This window comes from Canis lupus, chromosome 6 (assembly GCF_048164855.1).
Source record: "Canis lupus baileyi chromosome 6, mCanLup2.hap1, whole genome shotgun sequence".
Lineage (NCBI taxonomy): Eukaryota > Metazoa > Chordata > Mammalia > Carnivora > Canidae > Canis > Canis lupus.
The window spans coordinates 38,982,083-39,000,160 of record NC_132843.1 but is presented as its reverse complement, the minus strand read 5'-3'; the positions used below and the strand labels follow the sequence as shown (position 1 = coordinate 39,000,160).

The window sequence follows — 18,078 nt, the reverse complement described above, 5'->3', positions numbered from 1 at the left end:
TTTCTTCTCGGCCCCGCCGGACTGTCTAGTCGCTGAGCGCCGGGAGCGGCGGGGTCCAGGCCAGGGTTTCTCCCTCCCTCTCCTGCCGTCGGGATCGCGCTGGCCTAGGGAAGAGTCGTGCTGGGGGATAGACGGCAGTGCCACGGAGAGGGGGCTGCTGCTCGGAGAAGGGGGCAAGGCCCAGGCAAAGGAGGGCGGGAAGGTGGCTCTGGCAGGGCAGAGCCTGGGTGTCCAGAGGCAGCCCAAGGGCGGACGCCTTGGCACCAGACCCTAGGTACGGAGAAACGAGGGGCGCCCCGGGCCTCTGGCCGCCCCGTCCACCCTCGCCTAGGGTCGTCTCCGGAGTCTTGCTGGACCCGGGCTGGACCTGCCAGCGGTGGGACCTAGAACCTCCTGTCTGTTCCTCCGCGACAGCCTGCCCCCGCTCCCGCCAGCACCCACGTTTCTCTTCTCGTCCATACAGCTTCCTTGCAGGCGCAGAAGTCGGAGGGGGGATCCCCGACTCGAAATTCCCGCCTTCCCTCTAGCTCCTGGCTCCTGGTTAGAGCCACTGAGACTGCAGCAGCCCAGAAAGCCCGACTGGGGGCTGCGCCCCCTTCCAGGAGCATTCCCCACCCCCTCACCCCGCCCCCAGCGGGGCCCCAGGGGGCCTGTTGCCACGCCCGCCCTGCCACCAGGCCGGGACTGGCACCGAGGTCTGCAGGGCAGGTGTGGGGCCTACAGGGGCCTCCCGGGGAGGGGGCGGGCATCCCAGATTCGCACATGCAGACCTAAATCTCAGGCGACCAGCCAGCCCTTAATTTTGAGGGGAACGTCACAGGAGATGGGTAAATCCCGGAAAGTGAGACGTGCTTGACGGTGCGAAGGATGCCAGCCCGGGCTGGGAGTTCATCCCTCCTCGCGAGGGCTGTGTACCTGGGGGCCGGGGGCGACGGCTCCGGTGACAGCCAGGTGTCGGACTGGCCACGTGCGCTCAGGGACAGCTGCAGGACAGTTAGGTGTTTGCAGAGCGCGCTTCTGGCGGAAGAAGGGCTGGGCTGTCTGGGCAGGGTCCTGAGTGAGTGGGTCTGGGGGCCTGTGTTGGAAGATGGGCGGGGGTTGCTGAACTAGAAGCCGAGCGTCAGCTTGCCCTGGGCGCCCACCTCTTCCCCGCTCCCCCCGCTGCCCCGGCTGCCTCCGCTTCCCTCGAAAAACCCGCCGCCCAGGAAACCGCTGGGGGCGCTCAGACCGCAGCACCCCCCCGGTCGCCGCCCCCCGGCGCCCCCACCGCGACCGCCCAACCCACCTGAAGGGGCCGTGGCTGCCAGGGTTGCCCCTCCCGCCGACTCCCCCCCACACCTGCGGGCGCACTATTTATAACCCAGCGCCTATTCCGGGCCTCTGGGCGGGAGCCGGCTGCGCCTCAGCGCTAATCGTCTCCGGGATCTCTGCGCCCCTCAGGGCCGGGGGAGATAAATTTAGCCTCAGGAAGCTCGGGGAACAATTTCCAAAACTCCACGTCCCGGAACAGGCGAAACAGAACCCCTGCGCCCTCGGCCTCGGAGGGGCGGCCAGCAGGCGGCGCAGGTGCCGCGGCCCCGCGAGCCGGGCGGAGAAGCCGGGGCTGGTGGAGGACGCGAGGGTCGGGGGGCGGCGGCTCCGGCCGGGAGGGGCCGGAAGGACGCGCAGGGCAGGCTGTACAAAGTCTTAGCTGGGAGTAACCGAGAAAGGGCTTGGGGACTTCTGCCCTTCGAAGGGGGAAATAACTGCTATGCAAACGAGATGCAAATAGGAACGCCAGGAAGCGCTGGTGCCCTTGGGGGTCTGCGCTCCCGCGTGGGTGAAACCACGCCGCACCCCTCCATCCCTCGGCTTCGGGGCGTTGCAGGGAAAACGCGGGCCCCTACCAAGATCGTTAGTAAAATAGCTAGTTTAGTGCGCGCGGCTCACAGACCCTGTGGCCAGGACCCCTGTCCTCCACTTGCCTTTGGCACACCATGTCCGCCGGAATCCGCTGGGAATCCTGGCTGTCAGGCCGCTCCTCCCAGGGCTGTCGCGTTTAGGGGTCCTTTTCAGCTTCGCGGAGGCTCAGGCCCGGTTTTATCCCGCCCTTTCCCTACCTCCATGTGGCCACTAGAGGGCGCCCGGGCGCCCGGGGTAAGATCTTCCCTACCGCTCCCCTCTTCTGCCGCCCACGCCCTGCCCTGAGCTCCTGAGAGTGGTTTGGACACTCCAGACCTGAGCTTACCCTCGCTCTTTTTCCCTTGGAGAGGAGTGGGCAGGTGTAGAGCAGGAAACCATCTCCTGGCTTGTGTGGACGCCCACAGGAGCCGGGGAAAGCAAGTACAGGAGCTGTGTGGAAGTGAAGTGGAAGTGGGGGTCACCAGGTGGGTGCAGATCATGGCACTGGTCTTCTTCATGCATGGCCTTCCTGGCCCCATCTCCCAGGCACCGGTTCAGAAGAGGAAGGCTAGCCAGTGGAGAGAAACCCTGGACTTGAGATGAGGAAATCTAGGTTCACCGCCTGACCACCCCATTGCAGTGTGCCCTGGGCATGACCTTGGACGGGTCGCTTCTCACCTCTCTGGGCCCATTTTCAAGGTGGCAATGACTGACTGCCCTCGCCCTGCCGCCTTGCAGAGTGGGCCTGCGTAAGTCTGCAAGTGTGTTGTGGAGTGAGGAGGGCTCTCAGAGGGTGCACAAGCTTTTCGTTATTCTCCCACCCTCTCCTCAGCCTCTCCACCTTCAGGACTCTCTTGAAAGTTGACCCTGTATGTGGGCCACCTCATGTCACTCCCCTTTGCCCTCTTTCAACGTCCCAGGCCCCGCCCCTTTCCATCCACCACTGCCCGGGTGCTCTTTCCTGGACGTCCCCACCCCTGGCAAAGGCCCTTGGACTCAGGACCCTCAGACTCCAGGATCCACCTGCAGGTGCCATCCCAGATGGTGGGTGTGGGGGCTAGAAAGGAAAAAGAGGCAGAAGGCCAGAGCTGGAATCAGGGTGGGGCTCACCAAGCAGGGTTCGGGCTACCAGGGGGAGGTAGGAGCTCCATATTCATGTGGGAAGGTGAATTATGTGCCTCCTCCACTGCTAACTGCTCTGGTTGCATTGAGGACTTTACCCCTTCCCACTGCTGTGCTCTGGGGGTTAGGTGGGCTCAAGGGACCAGGAAAGAGCACTGACTTGATTTTGTGGGGGCCTAAGGAGGGTGGCTAAGCTGCTGGGGTGAAAAATCACCTTGAGGTACACCTGGCTGGCTCAGTTGGTTGAGTGTCAGGTTTTTGGTTTTGGCTTGAGTCATGATCTTGGAGGTGTGAGGTTGAGCCTGTGTTGGGGATACTTGGGATTCTCTCACTCTGCCTACCCCCCCCCCCCCCCGCTTACGTGCATCCTCTCTCTCTCTCTCTCTCTCAAATAATCTTTTTTAAAATAAATGAAGGGATCCCTGGGTGGCGCAGCGGTTTGGCACCTGCCTTTGGCCCAGGGCGCGATCCTGGAGACCTGGGATCGAATCCCACATCAGGCTCCCGGTGCATGGAGCCTGCTTCTCCCTCTGCCTGTGTCTCTGCCTCTCTCTCTCTCACTGTGTGCCTATCATAAATAAAAAAAATAAAAATAAAAATAAAAAATAAAATAAATGAAGAGTGGAGCACTGTGGAGTACTGTGCTACTGCCAGAAGGACGGGGGCAGGCTCCACGTGCACTGATAGGAATCCTGTATGGGCCATGCAGAGGGAGGGATATGGGGCTGTGTGGAGAGCGTGTTGTCAACTCACAGAGTACCAATGGGTGGGGGTGCCTGGCTGGCTCAGTTTGGGGAGTGTGTGACTCTCTCACTCTCTTTTTAAGCAGGCTCCACACCCAGCATGGAGCCCAATGCAGAGCTTGAACTCAGAACCTGAGATTGAGATCAAGAGTTGGATGCTTAATTGGGCCACCTAGATGCCCCAAGTGTGTGACTCTTGATCTTGGGATTGTGAGTTTGAGTCCCACACTGGGTGTAGAGATTACTTAAAAAAAATTTTTTTTAAAGATTTTATTTATTTATTCATGAGAGACACAAAGAGAGAGAGAGGCAGAAACACAGGCAGAGGGAGAAGCAGGCTCCATGCAGCGAGCCTGATGTGGGACTTGATCCCAGGACTCCAGGATCATGCCCTGAGATGAAGGCAGATGCTTTAATCGTTGAGCCACCCAGGCATCCCCCACCCCGCAAAAAAAAGCTTAAAAAAAAAAAAAAAAAAAAAGAATGTGTATGCATTCAGGCCAGCCACTTCTCTCCACCACTATAGTTAAGACACCGGCTCTGAGCCCCTGACATGTTGGCCTCCTGATGGGGCTCTCCTGTCCTACCCTTGCTCCTTAACGTCTGTTCTCAACACAGTAGCCAGTGTGAACACCTTGCAGTGGCGTTTTCATTTCACTTGGCATAGAGCTCGGCCCTATGTCCCCTGGCTTAGAGGCCCTCAAGGACCTGGCCCACAATCTGGCCCATACCACCCCAGTCAACTTGTCCTTTTTTCCATACACCTATCACCTAATAACATCTCTACACTTATTTTATTTGTTTCTATTTTATTTTCTGTATCTGCCCACGAGAATATAAGCTCCGTGAGTACAGGGGCCTATTGTGCTCCTGCTGCGTTCAGAGCGCCCAGACCAGTGTGCAGCGGATGCTCAGTGACATTTGTTACATGAATGAACGCATGGAGATGCAGTACGTGTGCAGACTATCTCTGGAATGTTCTCCAGGAGCCTGGCAAAGCTAACTCCTGGGCAGAGCTGGGGGCGTGTGGGGGTGGGAGACTCACTTCTCACCAGCATAGCTCCTCACTCGTCTTTACAAAAGGAGGTGTATGTCATCTTTACAAAAGGAGACAAAACATGCCCAGAAAAGCTGAGTTAACTCAGAAGTTGGGGGGGAACTGGTCTCTGGGAGTAGGGAGAGTGCCTGGTATAGCATCCCCAGGCCTAAGCCCCAGGAGAGGAGGGGGAAACAGCCAGCCGCAAGCGGGCCCAGGGCATGTGAGCTCAGGCTGGGGTGGGGGGTGTGCGTGGGCCATGAGGTCTGCTCAGCTGGTGTGTACCTACCCCCAGGGTGTCCTTCAGGGAAGCATGTTGGTGGCTGCCTGGGAGAAGTGGAGCACCTTTGTGCATTCTGGCTGCTTGTGCCTGTGCTCTGTGCTAAGCCCCAGGCCACCCAGGTCCAGGTCTTTTCCCAAGATCTCCAGAGGCAGGCAGCAGGCCAGACCAGGTTTTGGATTTGGGTTCCCAGCCCCAGGCACAGGGCTTCATAGACCCCACCCAAGCTGGATCCCTCCGTACCCACCAGGCCTTTCCACCCTCCACCTTCCCCACCCAGGTATCAGTGAGTCAGAAAACCTGGTTTTCAGTCTCAGCTCTATCTCTATCCAGGACAACCTCCTTCCCTCCCTGGTCTGTACTCTGGCTCCAGACCCTTCCAGGACTGAGTTTTTCTGACATTTAGGACTTGAGGCCTCAAGGCCTATTTATTTTATATGTGTGTACACACACACACACACACACACACACACACACACACACACACACTTCATTGATTCTCAAACACAGATATTAGGGGACAGGGGACAAGCCCATTCCTGGCACTGAGAGGATGGAAAAATCAACCATCTGGGCTGGTGGGCTCCCTGTGCCAGGCCTGGAGACGGGCCAGGTCCTGCAGCAGTCTTCCTGGGGTCATAGCCAGCAGGCCAAGCTCCCATGCCCCGGAGGTCTACCAGAGGTGGGTGCGGGGAGCAGAGGCCTAGGGACGCAGGACTGGCAGACAGACGGCACAAACTGGAAGCAGGACGCATGTGTCACTCGAAACTGTGGCCCATCCTTGGCCAAGCAGCTGGTCCTGGGAGTCCTGCTGGGGGCCAGGCTGGGTGCTAGAAGAGAGAAGGGGAAGCTGAGGGGCAGGCTTCAACACAGTGGGGTAGCCAGGCCTCCTGTTTGCCCTGCCCCCCTACCTGAGCACCGCCAGCTGCCAGCCTCAGGGAGGTTGTCCCCCTGTCAATCCAGCAGCTCTTTGATACACCAGCAGCAGAGGATGATATAGGCAAGTTCCTTCAGGGTCTGCTGCAGGCCCTCCCACCCCGTGCCCAGCTTCATGACAGGCACCCGGAGACCAGTGTCTCCCAGGGCTCGTCTGAAGGAGAAAGGGAGGGCGTGGGCCAGGGGCTGTGTCTGGGGCTGCATGTGGCCAGCAGCTCTGAGGCATGCGGGAGCCGCCTCTAGTGCCTTTTATCCATGGCATCCCCACCCCCCAGACCTCATGACTGTGGGGACAAAGGCCCCGGGGTCTAGCACAGGGAAAGTTCTGGGCCCCAGAATAGGCTGAGTCAGCCTTCCTGGACAGGGATGGAGGCTGGGCTGAGGAGGCGGAGGGACTGGCCACCCCATCTTCCAGCCCCCGCGCCAGGCTCACTTCCCTTCCTCCAGCCTGGGTCTGGAAATTGGGGCCCTGCCATTGCCGCCTCTTCCCCCAGTGGCTGCCAGGACTCCATGCTCCTGCCCTCTCCTGTCCTCGGCAGGCTCCTGCTGGGGGGCTGGCCTTCAGAATCACCAATGGGAGTGCCTTTCCAGTCTGTTCTGCACACGCCCCCACCCCTGGCCCCACTGACCTGACAGGCAGAGCCTGGCCCATGTCTACTTCTCCCATCCCCAGAGCAGGAAGACACAGCCACAGCATCAGCCCAGGAGAGGCACGGTTTATTGACAGGTTACACCCCAGGAAGGCCTCCCTCCCAGCTCCTGGAGCGGATGAGTGCGAGGTCATGTGCGGGAGTTCCGCTCCTCCTCTTCGTTCTCAAGTAGGTAGGCAGGACGGTAGGTGGGCTGTCCCCCTGGGCTCAGGCACTTCAGGGCTGGGTTCCTCACCGTGTTCTCTCGGCCCCCCAGGGACGTGTAGCTGAACCGGGAGAATGGAAGCAGGTGGTGGGTGGCTCTCCCTACCCCACGTCCCCCCCACACCCACACTCTCTCAGCACTCTTACCCTCGGTCATATAGGATGCAGTACGGGACAAACAGCTGACGCAGGAAGTCCCAGATGTCTCTATAGGTCCAGTCCTGGGAGGTGAGAGTGTAATCACCCATACCCCCTTCCCACACTTAACCCCTGCCACCTGGGGAGGGGTCCTTCCTAGGGCTCTTCTGCCTCTCAGCCTGATTCTCTGCCACAGTTTGTTCCTATAAGCCATGCCACATGCAAGACCAAGCCTGCATCCTGGCCCTTCCAGCCCCAACCTACAGGTGTGTGTGTGCCAGGGCAGGGATGGGCTGTCTGTGCAAGCCAGTATGGTGCAGCACACATTGTACTTAATTTTTAAAATGAAGATTTAATTCACATGCCACAGAATTCTTCCTTCTAAAGTATACCATTCAGTGGTTTTTAATAATTCCCTATTTTGTTCTAGTAAGTGACAGTCTGAGTATAGTAAGTGGCTAGTGGCCCCCACACTGGACAGCACAGAGCTGGCAAAACAAAGCACAAGCCTGCCTTTAAATCAGTGCTAAATAAGGCCTGGTCAGAAGGCTGACCCACCAAGCAGCATAGCCTCCCCTGGACGCTGGGGTTCTTTATCTGAGCACCCGGCTCCGACTTCTCCCACACCCAGAAGCCAGGGTGCATGACCCACAGGGATCAGGGGACTGGGCTGGAGGCACCACAGCCTCTACCCCGTTACCAGCAGCGGGTTGACACGCATGAAGGCAGGCCAGCCGGGGTCAGTGGGGCTGAAGGGGCAGAGGCTGCAGGAGTAGGGGTCCGTGCGGCGCGTGCCCATCAGGACAGCCTCCAGCTGGGGGTGCCGCGCCTGCAGTTCGCTCAGGGCCTGCTTCATGTCGCCCTCAGCCTCCAACACCTGCAGATTATACCTGTGGAACGAAGAGGGCTGTGAGTCAGAAGTGGGCACTGCCAAGCTCCCCTGGAGCCCCCCGCCCCCCCAGGCCCCTAGTACCTCTTGATGGTATCCTGGAGGAACTGCTCCAGCTCGGGGAAAGGGGAGATGCTGCGGATATACAGGATCTGCAGGGGTTCCTGAGCATCGGGGCATTTCCTGGGGTGGGGGGGGTGTGTGGTGTGGAGGAAGGATGCATAGGCTTTTGGGGAAGGCAGGGAGATGCTTGCTCAAGCTTGCACTGTTCTCCTTGGTCCCCGGAAGGACCCTTATCTTTCTCATCCATGACAACCACTTCCTATGTAAAGCCCATCTTGATCTCTCACTCCTCGGTCCTGGAGTACACAGCCTATCTCAGGTATGTAAATCTCACCTCCCCAACAGGACCATGAGCTCCCTTCACAGCCACACATCCAGGGCTGCACCATGGCAGCTGCTTGATAAATGTGGTGGGGGACCACAGCTGAGAGGTCACCAGGGCTGCTTCCTCCCAACCCCATTTGCTGGCCCCCTTCCGCTGCCTGCCTGGGGCCACCAGAGCACCTGTGAGGGCTCAGCCTGGGGTGCAGGCTCACCTCTGCACGGCCGCATGGAGGAGGTGCAGCAGTGCGGTGCAGTCCTTGCCGCCATTGAAGCCCACACAGAGGTGGGTGAGGCCATACTGAGCCAGGGCACCCTCGATAGTCTGCAGGGCACCTGCCACCTTCTTCCCCAGGGAAGACTCTGCAAGCAGACACACGAGAGGCCATCACATAGATACACGTGACTGGTGGAGGGCGGTGGGGGCCACGCTGCCCTTGCTTAGTCTTTCTTGACTTCCAGTGTGCGTTGTGTAATGTCCAGACTCCTGCACGCCCCTTGGAGTGTGCCCCCCTGGGCTGTTCAGCTCACTCTTCACCCCAGTGTCTTCCCTCTGGGGGCCCTGGTTCCCTTCCTCAAGCCCCACACTATTTGCTCTCACCCAATCTGGCTGACCACCCCACATGTATGTTACTTGCCCAGTAGACTGTATCTAGTAGATGCTCAGATCAGGGCTGCTCTACCTGCTGTGGAGGCCCCATGGCACCCCCATCTCCTGCCCAGGCACCTGTGTGATGCCCACCTCTCTCGTTATGCTGGGCCTCTGAAGGGCATGGCATACAACTGTCTTGTTGGGGTACAACCCTCACACCCAGCATGGTGCTGGTGACAGTCGGCACTCAGTCTACACTTATGGGAGCCATCTTCCACCCGCTCCTGGACTTTCAGGAAGCCTCCAGCAGCCCCCACATTCCTAAGCCCAGGGAGGCCCCCCCTAACCCAGGCCCCTACCTGACTCTGCCAGTTTATATACGGCCTCACTGGCCTGCTGCACAGCATCCGGCACATAGGGGACCAGTGACCCCGGGGGAAGATGGGCAGTCAGGTAGGCCAGGCATTCTTCCAGGGGCCCTTCCTCCTCCGAGTCCAGCGTCAGCTTCACCTGATAGTAGTTGCTGCCCCAGTCAGGGTAGGAACCCAGGCCAAGCTTGCGCCCAAAGTGGGCCTGGGCCTCAGCCAGGATGGGGGCGATAGAGGCCTCATCAGCGGCCACATAGAGCTCCCGCAGGTGGAACTGCACAGCTGTGTTTTGGAACAGCCCCTTCAGCCCCTCCAGCACCCTCCTTAGCAGCTCGGGAATGCCTGGGAAGAGGTAGACGTTTCGGACGGAGACCAGCGGGAATTTGAAGGGCTGGCCCGTTTGAGGATCTGTGCCGTAATGCAGGCGGGCAGAGGAGGGCACCAGAGACAGCTTCTCCCAGCCCTTCCCTCCTAGGGCTTTGATGGCTGCTTCCAGCTCCGGGTGTGGCTTAAGCTCATCCCCGAAGGCCTGTGCTACAGCCTCAAAGGTTACATCGTCATGAGTGGGGCCGATGCCCCCTGCTGTGAGGACGTGGGTGAAGCGGCTGGAGAAAGAAGTGATCTCGGCTGCAATCGTGGTGACCTCATCAGGGACAACAGAGACGCGGCACACCTGGACCCCCAGGGAGCGCAGTGTCCGGCACAAAAAGTAGGTGTTGGTGTCCTGAGTGTGTCCCTGAGAGATGAGATAGTGACAGTGAATATCAATGCGGTGGGGATGAAGGGCAAAGGGGAAAGGGTCACAGCTGCATTTTCCCAATGCTGGGGCACTGTGCTCTTTGGGGGGTACTGTCTTGGGCTGCCAAAAAGCCTGGACTGGGGGATCCCTGGGTGGTGCAGTGGTTTAGTGCCTGTCTTTGGCCCAGGGCGCGATCCTGGAGACCCGGGATCGAATCCCACATCGGGCTCCCGGTGCATGGAGCCTGCCTCTCCCTCTCTCTCTGTGTGACTATCATAAATAAATAAAAATTAAAAAAAAAAAAAAAAAAAAAAGCCTGGACTGGGCACAGGAGTGAGAAAATCCAGCTGAACAGTCAGGGGTAGCATGATCCACCCTGGGCCTTCTTTGCATTTGAACCTTGACCTCAGATATGCTTATGGATTCCATGGTCAATTCTATTGTGGATGACTCATCCACTACCTCACCAGTCCTGCCAGTTTCAATCCCCTGGCTCCCCGCACTTACTAGGCATTTCTACCATATTCCTGGCTGTTGTCACTTTGGTTAGTGGCATCCCCAGACACTGTCCATAGCCAGTTGGGCACTTCTGTTGTCAACGCTACTGAAATGTCTCCCCACTTCTGCTCTCTGTCCTTACTACCACCACGCAGGTCTTTGGCACCTTTTATCTGGACAGTGGTGACAGTCCCTGGCCAGGCTCCCAGCCGCCAGCCACAGTGCTCTGACCCAGGCCTCCTGACTAACCTTTCTAATGTGCTACTGTGATTGCACCACTCTTGGGCTCAAAAGCCATGTGTTGTTTCCAACCATATTCTGATTAAAGTTCAAATTCCTCTGAAGAATATTTGAGGCTGCCTGTCTACGGGTGTAGATCTGACGCTCTTCCCTGGCCCCATCTCCTTCTGCTTCTTTACAGGGGGCTTCGTAGGTAAGGGTTGCTCTGGAGGAAGAGAGAATGGGCTTGGAATCCCAGCTCTACCACTCCTGAGCTCTGTAATCTTGGGCAAACTTCTCAGTCTCATCATCTAATAACTGAGATTTATAATAAAAGTATCAAATCTCATGGGAATGCTCTAAGGATTAGTTAAGACCGCGTATTGATATAATAAGCACACTGCCAGGCCCCAGTAAGCACTCAAAAAACGGGTCAATATTAGTTATTACAAGCCTGATGCCATGACCTCTCCTAAGACTTCCCTCATTGTTCCGAGGGATTTCCTCCATCTAGTCCTCTCCTGTTTTGCTTACTCATGCACTGCACCTCCTTCACGGGATGGACTCCCGCTGGTTCCTGTAAAGCCCTCCTACCGCTATGAAAATGCTTGGCAAATTGTAGCAACTTTGCTGCAAGTTTTCAACAGAGTAACTGGAAGAACATGTTGGACCCACTACAGGGACGTGGTGGGCAAGGGGGCGCCCCCGGTCGGCCTCCCTCAGCAAGGTGCAGCAGGCTCTAGAGGACGGGCGGCGCCCACCCCCCCTCTCCGTCCCAGACACACCTTGAGGATCTCATCTCCAACAATGATGATGCCCGCCGTCACGCTGCGCCCTGGGGGAGGTGCAAAGGCCCTAGATGCCATGGTCCTGCCTTCTCTGCCCCTCTGCACGGCCCTCCAGTAGCCACCCAGGGCCCCAAATAGGGGTCGGAAGCAGGGGAGTCGCGCCAGGTCTACAGGGCACTGGGGGCCATAGCCTGAAAACAGGGGGGTCTGGGGTCAAGGGAACCTGGAGGAGCCAGAAGGGACACGGGGAGGGCATGAGGGCACGCTCTTCCTCAGAGAAAGACCTCGCCAGGCCCCTGACAAGACTTTTATCCCTGCCTCTAAGAATTGCGTTCTCAAACCCCAGCCCCGGCCTCTTCGCATGCCTTCTAAGCTCGGCTACAGTGTCCTTAAAATGTCCTGTTCTCCGAGCACCCACAGCTGAGCGCGGCCACCTGCACCTTTAAAGACCTCTTCTCTTCGGGGCACCTGTCCCTTTAAGCGTCTCGCCCCCTCCGCCCGGGACTGGAGCGCAGGCGCCCCTCCCTCAGGCGCCCGCACCCCTTCTGGCCGGAGCCCCGTCTCCCCGCCCCGCTGCAGCCCGCCGCGCTCTCCCAGGTCCGCACCTGCCTCTCGGGCCCTTCCCCGGCTCGTGCCCTCTGCTCCCGCACGTCTCGAGCGACATCCGCACGCAGAGTCCCACCCCAGACCCGCACCTTCTCACGGCGGTTGGTCACCGTGGCTGTCGCTCAGACGGCCTCCAAGGGCCCATTGGTGCAGCTGGCTGTCGCTCGCCCGCCTTAGCCAAGGGCGGGAGCAGCGCCGGTTGCTATCGGCGACAAGCACGTGGTCACCACCCGCCCGGAACTGCGGGGGCGGGACCAGCGGGCCTGGTGCGGGGGGCGGGGCCAGCGGCAGCGGTGCGAGGCGCTGCTAGGAGCCGCGAGCGGAGGCGTGACGCTCGCCTCCATCCCGTTAATACATCCTCGCGCGCAAGTGCTATGCGGCGCCCACTCTAGTTCTAGGCAGTGGGGCTGCCCAGGGCTTCGGTAGCGCGCGCACGTTGGAGACACCAGCAAGGAACACCTTGGAAGGTAGGAGAACTTGGAGGTGAGCTTTTAGGGTGTGGAGCGCTCATACCCCTCTATAAAAACGATGAACCTACATACCTGACCCCTGCCTTGCTCCACAAAGTGGTCTGAACACCACCTTTGCCCGATTATTGGTCTTACAGGTAAAGTGAGGGCAGTGACTAGGCAGTGCCGTGTGTCCACTTTGGAGTCTCACATCCTGGATTATTCTCATTTCAGTTGCTTTTGGTCTAAAACTGCTTAAATTTTAATGTTTCATCCGGGATCTTTTTATAAAAAATATAAGTCCTCCCTGTGCCCAAGGTGCAGCTTGAATTCACTACCCAGAGTTGCATGCTCCACGGACAGAGCAGGCCAGGTGTTCCTATCTGGGACCTTCCTAATATGCTGATTAAATTTCCCCTATTCAGTTGGGGTGGGAGCCTGAGATCTGCATTTAACAAGCTCTCGTGCCATGCTGATGCTGATCTGGGTCCCTAGAGTATGTTTCCTGTAGTAAACATCTAAAACCCATCACTTGGAGAGCAGTTGAACCACATCCACCCTCATTTTACTCTTCTAAAGCCCAAGATAGATGATGCCCATTTTACAGATGGGCAGCAGGCTAAGAAAGGTTAAGGGATGCCACATAGCAACTACAAAACACTAATGTGAAAGAGCCAGGCTTCTAGACCATTCTTTCTTAAGTAATAAACCCTGTGTGTGTGGTTTTTTCAACAACCGCCAAGAGTTGCATGCTCTTTGGACTGACCCAGCCAGATGCCCCTCAAAAAAAAAAAAAAAAAAAAAAATTTTTTTAAAGGCAAAACAAAAGTTCCATTTGCCTAATGATGTAAGTCACATCATCTTTACTAGTAGTATTGGTAAAATCTGACTACCCCTCCCACAAAAAAGCTCTGGTCCAATTCTTTACCAGTGGGTTAAGCTTGAGGGGTCGCCAGGATCATCTGGAGAGCTTGTTGAAACATCACTAGGGGGATCCCTGGGTGGCGCAGCGGTTTGGCGCCTGCCTTTGGCCCAGGGCGTGATCCTGGAGACCCGGGATCGAATCCCACATCAGGCTCCCAGTGCATGGAGCCTGCTTCTCCCTCTGCCTGTGTCTCTGCCTCTCTCTCTCTCTCTGTGACTATCATAAAAAAAAAAAAAAAAAAAAAAAAAAAGAAACATCACTAGGTCCAACCCTCAGTTTCTGATTCAGTAGGTCTAGGGTGGAGTCCGATAATTTGCATTTCTAACAAGGTTCTGGTGACATCAAGCCTTCCGATTCAGGGACTGCAACTGAACTACTGCCGTAGGAATAAGTGGATGGAAAATAGGAAGATTCCTTTATTTAGTACTACTGTTCTCTCCACCCAACATGGGGCTTGAACTCACAACCCAGGGAACTGAGCTGCCTGCTCCACCAATGGAGCCAGCCAGGTGCCCCCTGGAGAAATGTTTTCTTAAAATACAGCTTACAGGGATCCCTGGGTGGCGCAGCGGTTTGGCGCCTGCCTTTGGCCCAGGGCGCGATCCTGGAGACCCGGGATCGAATCCCACATCGGGCTCTCGGTGCATGGAGCCTGCTTCTCCCTCTGCCTGTGTCTCTGCCTCTCTCTCTCTCTCTCTCTCTGTGTGACTATCATAAATAAATAAAAATTAAAAAAAAAAAATACAGCTTACACCAGTTTTCTCAAAGGTTAATCTCCAGCTACCTGCATAAAAATTCTTGAAATTCCCACATCCAGGCTACACCCCCTACCAGTTAAGTATCTCTAAGGAAGGAGTTAGGTGCCAGTACTAGCCACTAAAAACAGCACAGGCTTCTGCCCACTGCCCTCCTCCCCTACCCCTCACAGGTAACAGGCCTCAGGTAGGCCCCAGACTTAGGCTGGGCAGGAAGTAGAGCACAGGAGTGGCCTCCTCCCTTCACCCTCGTGTGCCCTTCAAATATCAAGACTGTGTTAAGGGCAGCATCCCCGACTTTAGGAAACACTTTGTTTTGATGAGGTGATGTTTCTATATAACTTCTATCTCCGGCTAACAAGGCAACATATATTTCAGATGCTTGAAAGAAAGTCTGATTAAGGGACGCCTGGGTGGCTCAGTGGCTGGGCACCTGCCTTTGGCTCAGGTCACGATCCTGGGATCTGGGATTGAGTCCTGCATCAGGCTCCCTGAGAAGAGCCTGCTTTTCCTTCTGCCTGTGTCTCCCGTGAATAAATAAATAAATCTTAAAAAAAAAAAAAAAGGCCTGATTAAAATAAATTAAAAGCCAGTTACCTGAATGTTGAAATAAACCTCATTATCAACAAAGAGCTGAACTTCATTATCTAACCCAAAGGAATATAATCAGAAACAGGATACTGAATGTAATGCTTACCTTGAGAGGGAAAAAAAAAACAAAACACTTTACAATTAAAGAATTAGATTATAAAAAACTTCCTCTTTAATCAAGGCTTTTAAACATGGAACAGATTCCTTGAATAAAATGAAAAGTCTCCAATATATTGAAACATAAACCACCATACATACAACACCTGGCAGGAAAAAAAAACTGCAAGTTTACACAATCCCCGTGACAGCCATGGCCTATCGTCAGATGCTTCCTCTATGTACCAAGTGTGCTCTGCTGGGTACACAGCTCAGCTGAGGCTGCAGCCCAAAGAGCACTCAACTGGCCGGGCCATGGTGCTGTTGGCTCTGCTCAAGCAAAACAGTCAGCAGCACAAACAGTGTACTGAACATCCTTTAAATATCAAAGTGAGAAAACAAGAAGGCAACATAATGATGTTATCAGGAAGATGTTAGCAAGCGACGACAGCTGTGTAAAGCTTGAGGCTGGAAAGTGGCTGCCAGCTTCATTTCTTCGGCTTCTTGGGCAGTGGCCGTCGGAACAACAAGATGTGAGGTTCTGAAAGAGTGACATTGAAGAGACACGCTCACCCTGGTCTCTGCAGTGTGTAGTGCGTCCCCTTCCCATTTCAGACCTTTAGAACTACATTAAGATGTAAGCATATGGCCTCAGAAGCAGACCCTAAAGCTGGGCCTGTCTGCTAAGCAGAGAACTATTAGCATCAGTTCCTTTGCTGTGTTTGTACAGCCCCCCCATCCCCTGCCCACCTCCTTTATTAGATTTGCCTGGCTGCTTGTGGGTCTGGTGTCTTATCAAGAAATATACTTCCCTTGGCTTATTTGGGACACATCTGAGAATTTGCTTTCTCATGGAGAATGATGCAGGATCCATAACCTCTACCAGGGTGTTTGTGGCCTTAAAAAGGGTGACGGGTGTGTGTGTGTGATGCTCAGACTGAATTAGAGATTGAAAGAGTTTTTTCAGGGACAGGTTGTCTTCTGAACTTCCCAGTACTTGACTCTTTTTTGTCACTCTGATTTTTAAAAAAAATTTTTTTTTAAATTTATTTATGATAGTCACACAGAAAGAGAGAGAGAGGCAGAGACATAGGCAGAGGGAGAAGCAGGCTCCATGCACCGGGAGCCCGACGTGGGATTCGATCCTGAGTCTCCAGGATCGCGCCCTGGGCCAAAGGCAGGCGCTAAACTGCTGCGCCACCCAGGGATCCCATCACTCTGATTTTTCTAGGTGGCTGGTGAGGAACCAATAGACCACCCTCACCTCTATTTCTTTGGGTTATACCATCTTATCATTCCTCTTTTCCTCAGCCAAGGAGCCCTAAATGGTTGTTTTCAGCCATCGCACCGACCTGGTTCATGGATCATATAATGGACCCATCCCTGACTCTGCTGAACTCCAAGATTCCTCCATTCAGATTCAGACATCAGATGGGTTTTAGGGACCAGCTTGGCTATGTCCTTGGGCAACATGACATGCCTGTAACAGAAACACGGAGGGATCACATCAGTACTGGGTGCAGTTGTGTTAGACAAATGCTTGTGTACAAAGCCAAGAGAGCAAAGAAAAGAAAAAATTGGTTCCCAATGGGAGAGTTTATGTACTCTTATCATGGGGCAGAGGCAGCTAGAAATAAAGGCCAGATTATGCAAATCGTCCCCCCAAGTATGTTAAAAAGCACGCGTGAGTAACTCAAGTGAACAGGCGCTGTGGACACCGCGCCCCTGCCTTCCTCCAGCTCAGTCTGCTAGCTGATTAGAATGATCTAAGGGCAGCCCCACGACACTCACAGCGTTAATTATTAAAGGTAGTTTTGAAAACGGCTGGTTTTGTGGAGAAGAAAGGCCTCTTGTGGAGCGCTGTGAGGAAGAGCCATCACAAGGATGAAATGTGAATATCTTCTCCTCTGAAATGTACCCTCCATTTCATTTTCCCAACTCTGAAAAGAGTTGCCATGAGACTCCTCTTGGGAAACCCCAGGTTTTCCTAACCAAGGATAAATCTCCTTTCATGGCAAAAAAAAAAATCCTTACTCTCACCTGAGTTGGGCTACTCCAGATAGACCCCATCATGCTCAGGGAAAACACAGTAGGTGTGTACTAGTAGCAAATTCTTTCACAAACAGCGTCTTCGATCCCTAATCGGACCCGACCGACGCCCCCCAACGCCAGCGCCCGGACTTACAACTTCGGGGAGCTGAAACTAGCTCTGCAGAGGTGGCAGCGCACAGTCAGCGGCGGAAAGAAACCTAAGTGGCCTGGGTCCCCCAAGGGTCAGCACACGCCGAGTCCCCGGAGCCCCGCACTTGGCCGGGAAGGAAACGCAAGCCTGCCAAGTCTCCATCCCACGTTCTTCCAGGAAGAAGCCAAAACGGCACGCGGGCAGCATCCTCGCTCTTCCCTGGTACTCCTCCTGGAGGGGCGGCGCTGCCTCCGTCACACCGCGCCCGGGCGCAACTCCCGAGCCTGCGGCGCTGCGTCGCCGGGTCAGACCTTCCCACGAGCCGCACGCCCGCGCCCCCTTTCCCGGATCGTTCAGCACCGCTGCGGCCACTTCTTTCCAGCACGCCCCAGCGGGCAACCTCCACGTGCCCGGGGAAGCTCCCAGAACGATCCAGAACCCCACATGGTGCGGGGTGCGGAGGCCTCGAGCTCTAGGCACGCCCCCTCCGCCCGCTCCCCGGCGCGGGACACACTGCGGTCCGCAGCTGTCCGCGCCCTCTCGCCGCCAGGCCCTCGCGCAGGCGCCCTGCTACGCTCCGCGCCCGCGCCCCGGGAGTCCCCCGCGCATGCGCCGGTCCTGTTGCTTCAGCCCCGGTGACTAACTCCTCTTGCCCTCACTTGTCAAAGTTCACGACCTCGTTATGGCCCCCGCGGCGGCACTAACCGGTACTCGAACTCCTCGTCGTCGTATTTGTCCGAATAGTAAATCTGTTTGTGCGACATGATCACTCAGCCTGAGGACCGTCAGGCCCACTCCGGCAACCTCCAAACAACTCCCAGCAGCACGCGCTCCCACCCACTTTGGCCTAGCTTTCAAACACGCCGCCCGCGCTTCCTATTGGACCCCATGGTTTAAGGCGGGACTACTCCACCTTCAAGCCGCCGATTGGTTTAGATTTGCTTCTGTTCGAGTCCTTATTGGACCGCGCTGCTTACGTTAGTCAAGAATGAGCGTAGGGAAAAAAT

At 56.1% G+C, this 18,078-nt stretch overlaps 3 protein-coding genes across 5 annotated transcripts; all 3 read right to left on the bottom strand.

Moving 5' to 3' along the window:
• Positions 1 to 5,519: 5,519 nt before the first annotated feature.
• LENEP (lens epithelial protein) lies at positions 5,520 to 6,621 on the bottom strand. The gene is made up of 2 exons (XM_072829780.1): positions 5,974 to 6,621; positions 5,520 to 5,892 (listed from the first exon to the last, which is right to left on the bottom strand). The coding sequence occupies exon 1, from the start codon at positions 6,200 to 6,202 to the stop codon at positions 6,017 to 6,019; it is 186 nt and encodes a 61-aa protein (XP_072685881.1). The 5' UTR covers positions 6,203 to 6,621; the 3' UTR covers positions 5,520 to 5,892; positions 5,974 to 6,016.
• Positions 6,622 to 6,699: 78 nt separating this feature from the next.
• On the bottom strand, positions 6,700 to 12,219 carry FLAD1 (flavin adenine dinucleotide synthetase 1). Of its 3 annotated transcripts, none has more exons than XM_072829770.1 (8): positions 12,073 to 12,219; positions 11,465 to 11,690; positions 9,215 to 9,959; positions 8,479 to 8,626; positions 7,964 to 8,062; positions 7,691 to 7,880; positions 7,000 to 7,073; positions 6,700 to 6,914 (listed from the first exon to the last, which is right to left on the bottom strand). In XM_072829770.1, the coding sequence occupies exons 2-8, from the start codon at positions 11,543 to 11,545 to the stop codon at positions 6,779 to 6,781; spliced, it is 1,473 nt and encodes a 490-aa protein (XP_072685871.1). In that variant the 5' UTR covers positions 11,546 to 11,690; positions 12,073 to 12,219; the 3' UTR covers positions 6,700 to 6,778. The 3 variants fall into 3 exon arrangements, with proteins under 3 accessions (XP_072685871.1, XP_072685872.1, XP_072685873.1); XM_072829771.1 differs by having other exon boundaries at positions 11,465 to 11,658; positions 12,073 to 12,152; XM_072829772.1 differs by lacking the exon at positions 12,073 to 12,219 and adding an exon at positions 11,908 to 12,064 and having other exon boundaries at positions 11,465 to 11,658.
• A 2,723-nt stretch (positions 12,220 to 14,942) lies between these two features.
• CKS1B (CDC28 protein kinase regulatory subunit 1B) lies at positions 14,943 to 17,935 on the bottom strand. Its single transcript, XM_072829779.1, has 3 exons — positions 17,777 to 17,935; positions 16,242 to 16,369; positions 14,943 to 15,430 (listed from the first exon to the last, which is right to left on the bottom strand). The coding sequence occupies exons 1-3, from the start codon at positions 17,833 to 17,835 to the stop codon at positions 15,378 to 15,380; spliced, it is 240 nt and encodes a 79-aa protein (XP_072685880.1). The 5' UTR covers positions 17,836 to 17,935; the 3' UTR covers positions 14,943 to 15,377.
• Positions 17,936 to 18,078: the final 143 nt, after the last annotated feature.